Source organism: Ailuropoda melanoleuca, chromosome 13, assembly GCF_002007445.2.
Source record: "Ailuropoda melanoleuca isolate Jingjing chromosome 13, ASM200744v2, whole genome shotgun sequence".
Taxonomy (NCBI): Eukaryota; Metazoa; Chordata; class Mammalia; order Carnivora; family Ursidae; genus Ailuropoda; species Ailuropoda melanoleuca.
This window is the reverse complement of record NC_048230.1, coordinates 28,887,187-28,897,289: the sequence shown is the minus strand read 5'-3', so window position 1 is coordinate 28,897,289 and position 10,103 is coordinate 28,887,187. Positions and strand designations below refer to the sequence as shown.

At 57.9% G+C, this 10,103-nt stretch overlaps 1 protein-coding gene across 1 annotated transcript in view; it reads right to left on the bottom strand.

Moving 5' to 3' along the window:
- Positions 1–675: 675 nt before the first annotated feature.
- CRHR1 (corticotropin releasing hormone receptor 1) overlaps positions 676–10,103 on the bottom strand; it is a 66,950-nt gene continuing 57,522 nt past the window's right edge. Inside the window, exons 2-6 of the mRNA XM_034640705.1 lie at positions 8,785–8,983; positions 3,975–4,148; positions 3,282–3,388; positions 3,069–3,110; positions 676–2,481 (exon numbers count right to left, since the gene is read on the bottom strand). Coding sequence (XP_034496596.1) covers positions 2,341–2,481; positions 3,069–3,110; positions 3,282–3,388; positions 3,975–4,148; positions 8,785–8,983 — 663 coding nt within the window. The 3' untranslated portion in view covers positions 676–2,340. The remainder of the gene's footprint in view (positions 2,482–3,068; positions 3,111–3,281; positions 3,389–3,974; positions 4,149–8,784; positions 8,984–10,103) is intronic.

Sequence of the window (10,103 nt, the reverse complement as noted above, 5' to 3'; positions counted from 1 at the left end):
GCAGCGCCCCAGCTCGGCCCCCGCCGGGACCTCTTGTCCAGGCAACCTCCTTCCAATGTGCCCCCTACTCTTTCCAGACTCCTCCATCCTTGGGGAGCCCCCGTCCCCACACCCCACCTTGCGCAGGGGAAGCCTTGCTTTCTCACTTCTTCTCTGGGGGAAAGGCAGAGTGGAGAAAGATGCCTCAATCGTGGGCACTTCTGGTCCCTCCTCTTCAACATGTCCCTCTCTGGGACTCGTCCCTCACCCCCAAGTTGTTCTGGAGTCTGTCAGCCTATCTCTGTCCTGGTGCCTCTGGCCCCCTGCCCGCATCCCTGGTCCGAGACCCAGGAGCGAGAACCAGGCTGCCCTTTCCCTGTGTGCCAGGGCGGAGTTTCTGTGTCCCTCGCCCTCTCCTGCCCCGGGAGCTGGTGCGGGCTGGTGCTGTGCAGGTGACACACTGCTGGGCCCGGGCGTTCCCTCTTGGTCTTGTGGCCTGTGTGGCTGGGGGAAGTGCAGGGGGATTCCCGCCTCCCCCCACCCCCCAGCAGCCTTCCTCCCTTGTGGCCCCTGGGGTGGGCTGAAGGCAGGGTGTGCCCCACTCGGGGTCCCCAAGTTCTGCGGTAGGATGACGCTCCAGCCGCCTCCAGTGCTGGCTGTGGGGTGGGCATCCCCTACTCCTGCTGCCTCCCGTTCCTGGCCTCACACCCCCACCCGCTTCCTGTGCTCCCTCTCCCTGAACTGGTTCTGGAAACCTTGTCTCTGGGTGTGTTTCTGGGGATATCAAGCCGAGTCACTGTCAAGGCCTCCCTAACTCTACTTCCTGCTTCCAGCTCGGCCCCTGCCTTGGGGTTGGGACACATTCCTGTCTGGGCCCATTGCCACTCCTTGGCTCAAGTGGTCCCCGTGGCTCCTGTCCCATCCACAGTGTCCTTGGCCGGCACTGTTCACCTGTGGCCCTTGTGTCCCCATGACTCTCCCCTTCTAAGAGCCGTCCTTGCCAGCTGGGTCCACAGACCCATGCCCCTCCGAGGCTCCCCTTGTACCCCACCCTGATGGGTGTGAGTGGTGTCAGGTTTCCCAGCCACAAGCTGGCCCCAAAGACTGAAAAGTGGCCTCTCTTTGTCTGCTGTGCCCTCCCCACCCAGCCCTGCACAGTCCAGACCTTCACAAATGCTAGTGGAAAAGATAAATATTATTATTCACGGCAGCTGGCCCCTCAGAGCTGACACCTTATCTCCGAAAGCCCGGCTCCAGGGGCCCAGTACCTCTGGACACAGGAGGGTCCAGCGAGGGCTGGCTGGTTGCCCCAAGGTCCAGCGGTCCTGCTCCAGGACCCTCAGGCAGAGAGGGACCAAGTGCCCTTCCGCTTCTCCTATCTTCACTTAGCTAATCGTGCTGCCCCAGAGGCCATCCAGGGGCCGCAAACTCCCTGAGAGCAGCAGAGAGGCTTCCCTGGAGGCCAGACCACTGAAACCAGCAGGCAGGATGGCCTCGAATATTCTCTGTACCCTGAAAGGGAGACTGGCTTTATCTGGGGCACACCCTGATTCTTGTTCACAGGACTCTCCATCTCCCTCCCACCCCCATCTTCCCACCCAGGGGGAGACGCCAGGGACAGGGGGTGACAGAAAGCAGGGTGTGAATATGGTGGGTGGTTAAGGAGGGGGAGACTGCGCGGCCTGCAGGGCAGTAAAGGTCCACGGGTGCAAGGCAGCGAGATAGAGCATTTCTGACGGCCGTACCACAGATGAAATTGTGGTGGCTTGGAGGATTTCTTGTAGTGTGGCCTATTGTCTGATGATGTCGCCTGATTTCTAACAACATTGCGTGGGGGTTCTGGCAACCCGGCCTTGGTTCCCACTGGCACTGGAAGGCGTTGCCAACACCTGGAGGCATAATCACGGTGGTTGGGATGCTGTCACCAGAGTTTCCCATGATGCCCCTTGGGCAGCCATTGGCGCTCACACCCCCCCAGTTGCTGCAGACAGGCCCCAGGTCTCCGGTGGGCTGGCCATCTTGTGCTCTGAGAGAAGACACCTCTTGGAGGGACCCATGTGCTGCTTTGGATTTCCAGTTGGCCATTTCCACTCCATTTTCATTCCATCTCCAGGGAGAACTGGGAGGCCCTGGACCCAGACCGATCCTAGAGATTATTTCCCATTCATCCCATGGCCCGGACTGCGGTTGCTCTCACAGGCCTTGAACTCCTGCTCAGCCGGGGGTCGGGGGGGGTGGGGAGCCAGGCTGTCAGTGCCAGCAGCTTCTGGGGATACAGAGTGTGGGAAGGAGCTGGTCCCCTCCACAGACAGGGCAGCTGGCTGAGCCTGGAGACCATCTTCCAGTTGCTGGCCGTCCAGCTCAGACCGCCGTGGACTGCTTGATACTGTGGAAGCTGACCCGGGTCGGGGAGGTGGGGATGGACATGGCGCGGGCCACGCGGGCGCGGATGGAGTGCTTGTCCTGCCATCGGTGCCACCTCTTCCGGATGGCCGAGCGGACCTGCGGGCACGGAGCAGAGCACGATGTCTGAGCCTGGGCCCCGCCACAAGCAGCTGTACATGTGAGCAGGGCTCAGGTGTGCAGAGCGCTGGTGTGAGATGCACCGGGGGCCGGGCGGGAGGCGGTGACGTTCACATCATCAACATTGCTTATTTGCATATTTGTTAGGATGATTTTCTCAAGCGTGCTGAGTAGGGGTGCCTTTTTCCCCAGCCCCACAAAGGCATCAGATGGCCTTTGCCATGAAGAATTCCTACCTTTAGCACATATGCGTGTCCTGCCCAAGGGCTCAGCCCTTCCTGGTTTCAACAAGCCTTTTCATAGACTCGTTGATGAGCCCGAAGCCCTGGCTTCTGACCTCCCCTGTGCCAACTGCCTAAGTGAGCAAAGGAGTGGGCTTGCCACTGCAGGAGCATGTGGGCAGGTGTCACGGACCCCCCCCCCCAGGGCTCCCAACAGCATCCCCATTAGGGACCTGGGGGCAGGGAGGAGAGAGCTGGTATGTGGAGGGCAAGAGGAGGCCACAGACAATCTCAGGTCCCAACAGGCCCCCAGCATCCTGAGCCCTGGGGCCCCAGCATCCTTACCTCACTGTTGAGGAAACAGTAGAATACAGACACAAAGAAGCCCTGGGGTGGACAGAGAAGGTGGGTCAAGGGACAGGGGCAGGTGTGGCCCCACCCAGCCTCCGGGCCCCCCCCTTCCTCTCCCCAGCCTCCTGCCCCTGCGGTCCCCTGCCTGGAAGAATCCCCACCCAAGGAGGTGCGGGGGGGACAGCCAGGGCCAGCCGGGGGTGGTACCTGGAAAGATTCCAGGAAGGAGTTGAAATAGATGAAGACGGCCCGGGAGACCTCGTCCTCCCCGGGGTTCACGAAGAACAGCATGTAAGTGGTGCCCAGGAGGGGAAGCAGTTAAATGAACGATGGCACGTCAGCACAATGTGATATTATGCAAATGTAAAAAAGAATGAAAAAGCTCTTCATGTACTGATACAGAGCAGTCTCCAAGACAGATGATCGTATGCAAAAAGCCAGATGTCAGACAGTGTGCAGAACATGCAACATTTGGATCAAAGCCAAAAAGAGTGTCTATATATGTAATTACTCACATATGCAGGCAATGTCTCTGGAAGAACACCTAAGAAACTGGCCTTGCCTCTGGGGAGGGAACCCAGTGGCTGCGACGGGGAGGGAAGGAGACTCCTCTGTGTTCCCATTTGTACCTTCTGAGTTTTGTATTATGTGTAAGCACCATCTTCTCAAAAACATTTAAATATTTCAAAGGCTCTCCAAGGGCTGTTTCCAACTGCACTGCTCCCCAGGCCCCCCATCTTTGAGTCTGACACAGCGCCCCCTGGCGGGACCCGGATGTGCTGCGCAGGTGGGTGGTGTATGGTGAATGGATGAAAATCTGTCCCAGGGAATGCAGGTGGAAGGAGGGAAGGAGCAAGGACCCAACTCATCCGTGTCAGAGCCAGCTGCTGCCCTATGGGCTCGGCCTCCCTTGGGGATGGCTGCTCACAGGCCGGGCGCCCGTGACCTGAGCTGGGGCCTGACCCACCGTCCACACGGGCAGCCTCACCTCCCCACTGAGGATCTCCTGGCACTCGGAGTAGTTCACTCGGGCGGCCCAGCTGCCATTGGCCAGGCACTCCCTGTAGCCGTTGTCTGGAAGAAGGAGAGAGAGTCAGAGTGACCTATGGGCTCCCCTCCCAAAGAGCAACCCAGGCATCTGTCTGTCCATTGGTCCATCCATCTATCCACCTGGGCCAACACAGGGGTCTGCTTGCTGGGGGACTCTGGGGTTGAAGCTGAGGAGAGGGGCTTCCCCATCTTCTTGCCTCTTTCTGCCTGCTGGCCCCAATAGGGGCTCAGTGGTGGCCCCAATGCCTGCCCATGAGGCGTGGCTCTGCCCCCCCAGGCTGCCATGATCATGTCCATGGGACGGGCTCACGGGCAGGCTTGACCAGCTTGCTGGGGCTGTTTCCTCGCAAGGCCTTATTGGCGGCAGATTATATGGTGGGCACCCTTCGGAGAAATGTCCCATTTTGCATCTCGCATGGCCGCAAAAAGGATGGTGAGAGCTGATGAGTCGATTCTCCCTCACGAGGCTGGGCATGCCATGGTGGAAGGGTACGGGGTGACAGCTCATGTGACACATCGAAATGACGGTGTTCTATGGTGACTATCCGCATCGAGGTCTCCCAGGGGGGTCCTCACGTGGCAGCGTTTCACATGGGGTGGGGCTCAAAGGGGGGATGTTGGGGAAGGTCCGCATGGTGGCATCTCTCTAACAACAGGGTTTATTTTGGAGGGTCACGTGGTGCGCACATCCGTGGTGGAGGTCTCTTAGGATGGAAAATGACAGGTGGCAAGAGTGGGCTGGGGGATGTCACAGGGGGTGGATCTCACGGGATCCACGACAACCAGCTCCCAGACTGGCACATGGCATTTGGGGAAAAGACAGGAAGGTGGCCCAGGGAGGCATGGGGGCCCGTGTAGCCACCAGACTGGACTGCGGCCCCAGAACCTGTCGCCTTCTAAGGAGATGGGGAGGAGCCCTTCGATCTGAGATGAGGCCTGGCTTCATGGCTCTGGGGTGGCTGGAGCTGCACGAACGGTCCCTCTGACCCTCCCTCCTGCCCGCACCCCCAGCAGGCACCAGGGCCCTAAAATCCAGTAGGGAAGGGACCAAAGGAGATCCAAATCTTGAGTCTTTTCTCCTTTGCTGGTGGAGGTCGCCCCGCCTCGCCCTGTCCCCTCTGGCATTGGTGGCTCTAAATGTGTTTCCTAGAGTGAATTCTGGCCCCCGAGTCCAGGCATCACTGGCTGGAAGAGCAATCAAATCTTGAGCCAATCCCCTGCTGCAGGCCTTTCCATGGCTCACACTGACCCTCAGGCCACATCCCCACCCCTGCAGGTCTCCAGGACGATTGGGGAAGCTGTCTGCATCCCAGTCCCTGAGCCCGGAGTGGGGGCAGAGCACTGCATGGGAGACAGAGTGGGAAGCCCTAGGCCCGGCTCAGTGCTGCTGGGCTGCACAAGTGACCTCAGCCAGCCAGCTTCCTGAGCCACTTAGGCCTCTCTTGTCATTTGTAAGGGGAAGGGCTTGGCCCACTGATCCCCCCAGGGGCAGTCCAGCCTGGACCTGCCTCTTGGCTGGCAGCAGCAAGACAAGAGAGAGATGAGGGGGTGGTGGGTGGTGGGGCTCCGGAGATGTTGCTGCCTCCAGGAAAGAGGGAGGACCACAGGGCTGCCGCCTATCTAACACACTCCCTGGCCACTCTGCTGAGAAACTGCTCAGGTCGCAGCATGCCAGTGGGAAAATGAGGCTAAATGCATTTTTTAAAGCTCTGCTCAGCTTCCCTTCCCAGCAGAGTTGAGCCCTTGGGCAGAGTTGGTGAAGGAGCTGCTGATTCTCTCCTAATTGCTAAATGAGGGATAAGCTACCAGAGGGCTGAGGGCTCAGTGACTGGGATTGCAGGAAGGTCTGGGAGGAGGCAAGGAGCCAGGGGAATCCAGTGTGTCTGCCGCGGACCGGACGTGCCTGGGACCAGAGGCCACTCTGGAATGTCTACAAAGGGACTTTGGGCAGAGATCTGGTTGGAAGAAGCATGTGGGTGGGGGGTGGGCAGAGGCAGGTGGTCTTGCTTTAAGAGAGGCAGCACGAAGTAGGGTGAAGATCATGGCTCTTCACCCAGGCGGCCCAGGTTCAAATCCTGACGCCACTCCTTCCTGTGTGACCTTGGGCAAGGCACACAACCTCTCAGCTTCCTTATCTGCAAGATAGGAATAAGCTTCACTACGGCTCCTGCCTCGGCGGCTGAGTGGGCATTTTTAGTTCACATGTGCAGGGTGCCTGGAGCTCTACCTGGCGTGCGGCGTGCACTATTATTTGCGTTATTATTGAATTTGAACTGTTACTTATATAACCTTATATAAGATTCAGGACATGTTCCGTATCCCTATCAAAGGGGGTACTGGCAAGGGCTGCAGGAGATGCCCACTTGGTTCAAGCTCCCCTTTCACACCCCACACGTGGGGGCAGGAGCCTGGAGCCCCTCCCAGGCCAGGCCATCCGGAGGGAGCAGGCTTTGGTGGGAAGGGAGGAGGTGATCCAGAAAGCAAACAGGCCCCCCCACCCCCGCCGCAAGTCGTTGCCAGGGAGGATGCGACCTCCTTGTCTTTAATTGCTGAGCTGAGCAGTCCTCCCGGAGAGTCTCGGGAAAACGGATATTTTTGGAAAAGCTTCCCATCCCTTTGAAGATCAGATGCAGCAGGAGGGGGGGCATTAAGGAGAAGGCCTGGAAGTCCTGGCAGAGCCTCATCAGTAAATGAATTAATTAGAGCCTAATGATTAGGTACAATTCTGGGTTCCCAGGCACTACTGATTACACGTGGGTGTGACCCTCATCTTTCTGGCACCGGGGGCCTGCAAAGGGAGAGTCCTCCAGCCCTGGTGCCACGTCCAAGGATCATCACCCCCAGAGAGAGCACCTTGCCCAAACCTCCCATCCATCCTGCAGGTGGAGAAACTGAGGCCTGGAGAAGGCAGTGCAGAGGGTTCCTTAGCCAGTTCAAGGCAGAGCCGGGGCTAGAACCCTGGACTCTAGGCTTCTACTAAGGCAGCGGCTGATCAGCAGCTCGTGCCCAGGCACTGAAGTCTTTCTTGGGGTCCTGTCAAGTCACCCTTGGAGACAAGAGTGGAGTGAGCTCATGCAGAGAGGCAGGGCTGTACCCACAGACAGCCTGGCCTGCCCCACTCAAGAGTGTGGACTTGACCATGGAGGCAACAGGGAACCACAGAAGGGTTGACTCCAAGCAAGGGCATGTCAGGGTTGGATGGGAAACCAGGGTCAGAGAGCCGGTGCCTTGGACCGGGGCAGCGGCTCTGGGGATGGAGGGAAAGTTGGCTCAGACATGAACATCACTTTGGAGGTGAAATCAACAGGACCTGGTGCTGTGGAGAGACAGGAGGGCCTCCTTCTGGGAGCAGCCTCGCTGTCCCCCGGCAGGCACCAGCCCCTGGCAGCTCCAGAAGGACTGGGTGCACAGCACTGTGAGCAGAGCCGTGGCCCTGCCTCCACACTTTGTGACCTGGGGCAGCTGTCAGCCTCTGCCTCCATTTCCTAACTGTAAAATGGGCCCTACTAAACCAGGGGCTGGTGGGCAGTACACGCCAAGCTCTCGTCTTAGGTCCTTCTGCTCTTCCTCCTACCTGCACTTCCTCCCCACACCCTCCTCTCGGGGTCCAAGAAGTGGTAGCAGAAACGTAAAGCTGTGTGGTCTGGCTGTTCCAGCCTCCCCAGGGCCCTCCCACCCGAACACCCTTAATGCAGCTGGTAAAGGAGAAGGGGCAGGAGGAGGAACGTGGGAGTTCTGAGCTGAAGCCATGCCCTCAGGCCTTCTCATCCTCAGACCAAGGGCCAAAGGGCCGTAGGAGGGGGGAAATGTGTTACAGTCACTTGGCAAGTCTCCAAGTGAACCAGCTGGTGTCTGGTCACCTTTGGCACTCCTTGGGCCCCGGAGCCCAGGCTCATCAGACCCCAAGAACCCACCTAGGGACCCTCACCCCTCCTTCAGATCGGACAGGGCCCCTGGCCTGCAGCTGTTGCTCTCTTCATAAGCGGGAGCTGTGAGTCATTGACAGGGGAGAGCAAATTAATTCTGAAGGTGACAGGTGGTGTAACAAGGAGCTGCAAAGCCTGGAGGTGGAGGCTCGGGGGCTCAGGGTGTTTATGTGGAGATCAAGTATCCAACAGACCCTGGGCAGTGCTCCCCCCGCCACCCCCAGACCTGCGACCTGCATGCCAGGCTAAGTCCCCTGCCCGTGGCTCTAACACTGGGTCCCCCACCTCTGGGCTACAGGGCCCTGGACAGACCTCCCAACCTTTCTGAGCTCAAAGCGGGGGCTATTCTGTTGATTCCTGCCCATCTCATAGGGTTGTGGCGGGCTTATCCCGACTAACCCAGTTTGTCCACTGTAGAAGTGTCAGACCTGCAGGCAAATTCCAGCTTCACCTCTTACCCGCTGGTGACCTCGGGCATGTTCCCTAACCTCTCTGAGCCTCGGAGGCCTCAGTATATAACGAGAACTATATAGTTACATATGGCATCACCCAGGGGTCTTGTGGGAATCAACAGTAAAGAGCACAGAGCTGGCCTTTGGAAAACGGTGGTTGTATCCCCGAGAGGTACTATAGTCTTGTCATTGTCATTATTCCGTTCCCCTCCAACAAGCCCCAAGCTCTCCCCATCCTGTCCCCCCTCCCAGCAGCAGTCCGCCCTCCACAGGCTCCCTTACTTGTGGTGTTGTAGCGGACACCGTAGAAATAGGCGGGGCAGGGTCGAACCACCAGCTGCCCTGCAGGGCTCCGGGGCCAGCAGGTCCCAATGAGGTCCACGGATGAATTGCACTGCAGTCCTGGCGGCAGAGAGAGCTGGTGAGGCAGAGCGAGCTCCCACTCCGGTAGCCTCCCCACCTCCCCACACTCACACACCAACTGGGAACAGGATGGGAGCAATGACCTCAGTGTAGAGATGAGCTCGTCCTCTGCAGAGGAGACATTGAGGAAAGGAATTTGAATTTGATGCTTTGGCACTAGGGAGCCAGCGTGGGTTCCAGAGTAGGGGAGGAACAGGGAAAGTTGAAGGTGGTGTTAAAAGCTGAGGTCTTGACTGGCATTTAGAGAAAATGCCAGACATACTTCAGGCCCTCTGCTCTGTAGCCCGAGGACATTTCTCCTGGCCCCTCATATAGATGGGACCTCTGAGACTTTATCGTCTGGAGCAGCCTGGGACAGACGCAGCCAATCCTTGATCTCTCCCCTGCACACATCTAGGGAACTGAACCACATTTGCCCTGGCTCTGCAGTGAGGAAGCCGTTAAATGAAGTTGGCTGAGCTTTTCCCTGCCTGATCACCACGTTGACCAAACATGCGGTGTTTGTGCTCGGATGTGCCGGGCCCTAGCAGAGGACTGACCGAGAAGGGAACCACAGGGAGAAAGAAGAAGGAGACACCACCTAGGGGGAGGGGGAAGGACAGTAAACAGGTTGTCTGGAACACTGACCTCAGACTGAGCTCTGCTGCTGATTTGCTGTGTGCCCATAGGCATGTCACTTGCTCTCTAAGCCTTCATGTCTTTATTTTTTTAAAGATTTTTATTTATTTATGAGAGAGAGAGAGAGCAGGGTGAGGAGCAGAGGGAGAAAGACAAGCAGACTCAGTATCGAGCGTGGAGCCTGACACAGGATTTGATCCCAGGACCCTGAGATCATGACTTGAACCCAGGACAAGAGTCAGACGCTTAACCAACTAAGCCACTCAGGTGCCCCAGCCTTTGTGTCTTTATAACAAAATGAGAATGGATCTGACCAGAAATTCTTAATCTCAGTCTATTGGAAGTTTTAAGAGTTCATAGAGACTCTGGGGGCCCCTGGGTGGCTCAGTCATTAAGCGTCTGCCTTCGGCTCAGGGCGTGATCACGGAGTTCTGGGATCAAGTCCAACATCGGGCTCCTCTGCTAGGAGCCTGCTTCTTTCTCTCCCATTCCCCCTGCTTGTGTTCCCTCTCTCGCTGGCTGTCGCTCTCTGTCAAATAAATAAATAAAATCTTAAAAAA